Source organism: Octopus bimaculoides, chromosome 27 (genome assembly GCF_001194135.2).
Source record: "Octopus bimaculoides isolate UCB-OBI-ISO-001 chromosome 27, ASM119413v2, whole genome shotgun sequence".
Lineage (NCBI taxonomy): Eukaryota > Metazoa > Mollusca > Cephalopoda > Octopoda > Octopodidae > Octopus > Octopus bimaculoides.
In genome coordinates, this window is record NC_069007.1 from 3,339,805 (window position 1) to 3,346,508 (window position 6,704).

Here is a 6,704-nt window from a genome sequence, read left to right on the forward strand (position 1 = left end):
TGTTTCAGTCATTTCACTGCGGCCATGCTGGAGCACCGCCTTTAGTCGAGCAAATCGACCCCGGGACTTATTCTTTGTAAGCCTAGTACTTATTCTATCGGTCACTTTTGACGAACCGCTAAGTGACGGAGACATAAACACACCAGCATCGGTTGTCAAGCAATGCTAGGGGGACAAACACACACACACACAAACACACACACATATACATATATATATATATACATATATACGACGGGCTTCTTTCAGTTTCCGTCTACCAAATCCACTCACAAGGCCTTGGTCGGCCCGAGGCTATAGTAGAAGACACTTGCCCAAGATGCCACGCAGGTACAATAGAATAACTTTCACAAACACACGACGTACAACTTCGTTCTTCAGGAGTTTTCAAACTTTACATAATAGGCACATTTGTCGGATTAAGACAGTAGGGTGTTTTGAGGGAGATTTGGCTGCTATTTTTACAAGGTCTAGATACCATGTACAGGTCTGATCTTAATTTGGTCAAACTAAAGAGTTTGACCCGAGCTCAAAAACAAAAAACAAAATTAGTGTAATAGATGTAAAACAATATGAAAGAAAAACTGCGCGCTCGCGAAAGTGGGGGGAGACCGAGTCCTTTCCCCAGGCCCCTTTCACAAGCGCGCATTTTTTTCTTTCATATTCGTTCACAGCAAGTTGTTTTACACCTATTACACTAATTATTTTTTGTTTTTGAGCTCGGATCAAACACTATAGTTTAGAGGTCATGGACTGACGATGTGAATCTTCCGAGTCGTCTCCCCCACCCTGTTCGCGAGCGCGCATTTTTTTCTTCATATTCGTTCCCAGCAAGTTTTTATTACACCTATTACACTAATTTTTTTCGTTTTTAAGCTCGGGTCAAACTAAAGCGTTTGACCCTTAATTTTCATTCAAAAATTTAACGTAATCTTTTCCATAACTCAACCATCGTAAACATTTTCTATATATGTGTGTGTACCTTAAAAGATGTCAATCATCATGACATATACCTTCACTCACTCACTCACTCACTCAAACTCTCTTTCTCACCCTCTTTCTCTCTCACATACACACGCACGCGCGCACGCACACATCCGCGCGCGCGCACACACACACACACACACATACACGTCCATTTCATATATCTTTCAACTTCTCCAAATAAAATTTTTTACGGATGCAACTGCTTACAAAAATAGGGATTAATGTATAATTTCTTTCTATGTTCATAATTAAATCAATGTTTTTAATGATTAGAGAGACGTCCAATAGAATAGCTCTCAGAAACAGACTACGTACAAATTCGTTCTTCACAACTCCTGAAGCTGTTTTCTGACAAGGAGGGGAGAGTCAGGAAATGTTCATACAGCTGGAGGCCTCAGTAGAAACAGGGTACCCGATATGGTAAGGTTGAGAAACGCTGTTATAGATTATGCCTAACCGAAAAAGATCATGGCCACAGCATCCAAACAGACCGGGTGAAACCGGGCTTAGCTGCTAGTATATATATATCTATATATATATATATATATATATATATATATATATATATATATATATATATATATATATATATATATATATATATATATACACATATATGCAATCACATGAAAACACACATTATCTCAAATACTGTTCAATTAAATGAGAGGATCTATCTGTCTGTGTGTCTTTCAGATGGGTGCATGTTACAGAAGACACCCTGAACTATTTGGGGAACGACTATGAGGTGATACCCGGAGAAGGGGACAAACGGAACAACTATTTGAAGGAGAACAACGTGAAGACTTTCTTCATCAAAGCAGATTCTTACAGACAAAAGGTAAGATTGGACCTTAGTGATGTTGAGGAGTGGTGGTGGTGGTGGGGTGGGGTAGTGCTGGACGCCATGGTAGATGTAGGTGTATGCACCTCCACCACCACCGTTAATATCATCAGCAACAGAAGCAGCGCCACCACCATCACCACCACTATCATCGACATCATTGTCATCATCGTCATCATCACCAGTACCAGAAGTGGCATCCTCATCCTCCTCCTCCTCATCATCATCATCACCAGTAGCAGCAGCAGCATCTTCATCATCAGCAGTAGTAGCGGCAGCAACAGCAGCAGAAGCAGTGACCCCCACCATCACCACCGCCATCATCAACATCATCACCAGTTGCAGCAGCATCCTCATCATCTTCAGCGACAGCAGCGCCACCACCATCATCATCAACAACATCATCTTTGTCATCATCGTCATCATCATCATCACCACCACCACCACCACCACCACCACCACCACCACCACCACCAGTATCCTCATCACCATTTTGTTTTTTTTCCATGCTCATACTATCATAGAATTTGGATGAGTCTGTTTATTGCAGTCTTTTGTCCCCTTTTTTTGTGAGGTCCCTCATCCCAAACTTAAACTTTTCCCTCATCTTTCCACCGATTCTTCATCCTTGGTCTTCCAGTCTCCCCTTTCTCTCCATTCTTCCCTCTTGGCCCCACCCACCCTGCTTCCTCTACCAAACTCTCATCTTCCAACCACATCTGGTGCCTCTACCAACTCGATTCCGTCTTTTACTCATCACAGCTAATTCTTTCATGTCATTGATTCCTTTCTTCTGACCTCTGACCTCTGACCTCTTGTTCTTGCATCCGACACAAGACATCTCGCAGAACTTGCTTGCTTTCTTTCCTTCTCTATAAATCCTCAGGCATTGCTTTGTGGTTAAGAAGCTGGTTTTGCAACCACATGATTTTGGTTTCAATTCCCCCTTGGGCCAGTGTCTTCTGCTATAGCCTCAGGCCATCCAAAGCCTTGTGAGTGGATTTGATAGATGGAAACTGAAAGAAGCTTGGGCGAGTATCTCTGTATAGTGGCCCATCATATAGATATATATATGCAGGAGTGGCTATGTAGTAGAGAGAGACAGGTGTGCCAGAGAAAGAGACAGGTACACCAGAGAGAGAGAGACAGGTGTGCCACAGAGAGACACAGGTGTGCCAGAGGGAGACAGGTGCGCCAGAGAGAGAAAGAGAGAGAGACAGGTGCACCAGAGAGAGAGACAGGTGTGCCACAGAGAGACACAGGTGTGCCACAGAGAGACAGATGCGCCAGAGAGAGAAAGAGAGAGAGACAGGTGCACCAGAGAGAGAGACAGGTGTGCCAGAGAGAGAGACAGGTGTGCCACAGAGAGAGACAGGTGTGCCAGAGAGAGACAGGTGTGCCAGAGAGAGAGACAGGTACACCAGAGAGAGACAGGTGTGCCAGAGAGAGAGAGACAGGTGCACTAGAGAGAGAGAGAGAGGCAGAAGTGCCAGAGAGAGACATGTATGCCAGAGAGAGAGACAGGTGTACCAAGGAGAGATCTTTAGTGATTGTACTGAAACTCTTCTTTTGCAGCCAAAGAAGATTGAAACGTTGGACAGTAGAACTCCAAAGCATAAACAACAAAAGAAACTGAGCTTCAAAAGTAACGTCGGCATCCATCAGAAGTAAGCATTTCGTGTTTATACATACATGTATACGTGTGTGTGTGTCTGTGTGTCCCTACCTTCCCCAATTCATGTGTTTATACATGTGTGTGTCTGTCCCTCACTCACTTTGACCCCATCTAACTTCCCCTATGCATGCATTGTTGGTCATCCATCAGATGTAATTGTTATGCATTTGTACATGTATGTGTGTGTATGTGTGTGTCCCAGTCTCTGTGACTCCTGTCTCCCTTCCTTAATTCAGGTATTGTCAGTCATCCATCAGATGTAAGCATTATGTGTTTATACATGTATTTATACATGTGTGTGTATGTCCCATTCTGAGACCTCCTTTCTACCTTTCCCGCAACTCATGCATCTTTGGTCATCCATCACTTGCTTCCATCCACCCTTCAATCCTACCCAATCTTTAAAGCTATTACCTACCTCCCCATCCCCTCCTCTATCTCATGCTCTCCCCACCACCACCACTACTCACACACGCACACATACACTCTCCTGCGAACACCCACCCCGCACTCTTAGTTCCACACTCTCAACAGATAGAACACTTAAGCTGGATGTGGCTCGATTAACCCCATACCATTCAGATATTACTGTCAAATGTAATGCTTATTTATTCACATTGCTTTGATATAATCACAGATTATCTCATAGCTTCCAGATTTCAATAATAACATTGTAGGGTGAGAGACCATTGTCGCAGGCCAGATCTGGCCAGTTTTGACCATAAAATAGGTTGAATATTTGGTCAAATGAACTCAATGTATGTATGTGTGTTTCCTTGTCTTGGCATTGCATAATGGTCGTAAATGAGTGCCAATGTCATACAAGCAGTGTCGTTCGTTTCTAATATTCTGTGAGAATGTCTGATCATCATCATCATCATCATCATCGTTTAACGTCCGCTTTCCATGCTAGCATGGGTTGGACGATTTGACTGAGGACTGGTGAAACCAGATGGCTACACCAGGCTCCAATCTGATTTGGCAGAGTTTCTACAGCTGGATGCCCTTCCCAACGCCAGGATGCCCTTCCTAACGCCAGGATGCCCTTCCTAACGCCAGGGAAATATTACCATGTTTGGAAACAAGTGAAGGTTAGCAACAGGAAGGGCATCCAGCCATAGAAAAGTTTTCTGTAGATAAATTCTCTCTGACTCATGCAAGCATGGAAAAGTGGACGTTTGATGATGATGATGATGATGACAATCATGATGATGATGACAATGGTGGTGGTGATGGTGGTGATGATGATGATGATGATGATGATGATAACGATGGTGGTGATGATGATGAAGACAAAGATGCTGATGGTGATGATGATGATGGTGGTGATGGACAGCATACAGACATGACTTTCCTCTCTTTTGTTCCAGACTTGGTTACGGCAATCAGACATCAGCAAAAGACCCCGAAGACGAAGTGAATGAATACCTCGACCGTGCCATCGATGCCCGTAGTGTCGACCAGCTGCGGGCGGAACATGTCAAGCCCATATCCTTAAAGTTCTACAAGAAAGAATACGAAGAAAAGGTGAGTCCAGATATGCCCAACACAAAGTATAAATATTGGTCGTAACGTAGTCTTCTTTATTGCAGTAAATTTGACTTACAGTCGTTTCCAGTAGTTGTTATGGGTTTGTCGTTGATAGGTTTGCTCAATCAGCTCATTGATCAGTCGAGAAAATTGAACAGCAAGAATGGCTGTGTGGTAAGTAGCTTGCTTACCAACCACATGGTTCCGGGTTCATTGCCCACTGCGTGGCACCTTGGGCAAGTGTCTTCTACTATAGCCTCGGGCCGACCAAAGCCTTGTGAGTGGATTTGGTAGGTGGAAAATGAAAGGAGCCCATCATACATATGTATATGTATATATATATGTGTGTTTGTGTGTCTGTGTTTGTCCCCACAACATCGCTTGACAACCAATGCTGGTGTGTTTACGTCCCCGTAACTTAGCGGTTCGGCAAAAGAGACCGATAGAATAAGTACTAGGCTTTCAAAGAACAAGTCCTGGGGTCGATTTGCTCGACTAAAGGTGGTGCTCCAGCATGGCCACAGTCAAAAAGACTGAAACAAGTAAAAGAGTATATATATATATATATAATGTGTATATATATAATGTGTATATATATGTATGTATGTATGTGTGTGTGTGTGTATATGTTTGTGTGTCTGTGTTTGTCCCCCCCCCCCCAACATCGCTTGACAACCGATGGTGGTGTGCTTATGTTCCCATAAATACATACACACATATATAGGCAACATCAGTATATATGTCTGTGTGTTGATGTTGACATACCATATATACGCCAGTGTATATGTGCATGTGTATGGATGTATATATATATATATATATATACACACACATATATTCATATATATACACACACATATATTTATATATATACACACACAAACGCGCGCACACACTTATGCATACACATATATATGTCATATATGTGCATATATATATATATATATATATATATATATATATATATATATATATATATATATACACACACATATATAGGCAACGTCTGTGTATATATATGTCTGTGTGTTGATGTTGACGTGCCAGTAGTGTTGCTAACGTGTCTCTATGTGTGGTGTGCGAGCATGCATGCGTGCATGTGTGTGTGTGTGTGTGTGTGTGTCTGTGTGTTCCTCGTCGGTCACGTTTACCTGCCAGCTGACCTCAGGTGTGTTTCTGATGCTCTGACAGTGCTGCAGGTGTGACTGGATATTTTCAAGTGATTAAACTTGTGCTCCAACACAGCTTCCACCAATCGCGTTGCGCTTTTCCATTTTCTAATTACTTGTTGCAGCTAATTGTATTGTTGTTGTTGTTGAGGTGGTGGTGGTGGTGGTGGTGACGGCGGCGGTCTTTGTCAGTATTGTTGTTACTGTTTTTGTTGTTTTGTTGGTTTTGTCACTGTTGTTGTTGTCATCATTATAGTGGTGATGGAGTTGCAGATTCTGGGGTTTGTGGTATTGTTGCTGCTGCTGCTGTTGTTGTTGTTGTTGTTGTTGCTGCTGCTGCTGGTGGTGGCAGCGGAAGTGGTGGTGGTAGTAGTGGCAGTGGTGATAATGACGGTGGTAGTGTTGTTGTTATTGATGGTGGTGGTGGTGGTGTTGTCATCGTTGTTGGTGTTGTGCTTGTGTTAGTGTTTGTGTGTGTTAGGGTGTGCATGTTAGTATG

At 42.9% G+C, this 6,704-nt stretch overlaps 1 protein-coding gene across 1 annotated transcript in view; it reads left to right on the top strand.

Annotated features, from left to right (window-relative positions):
* The window catches only part of LOC106882760 (adenylate cyclase type 6), a 48,624-nt gene that overhangs the window by 25,732 nt on the left and 16,188 nt on the right, over positions 1–6,704 (top strand). The window contains exons 7-9 of the mRNA XM_052977113.1: positions 1,684–1,828; positions 3,407–3,498; positions 4,877–5,033. Coding sequence (XP_052833073.1) covers positions 1,684–1,828; positions 3,407–3,498; positions 4,877–5,033 — 394 coding nt within the window. The remainder of the gene's footprint in view (positions 1–1,683; positions 1,829–3,406; positions 3,499–4,876; positions 5,034–6,704) is intronic.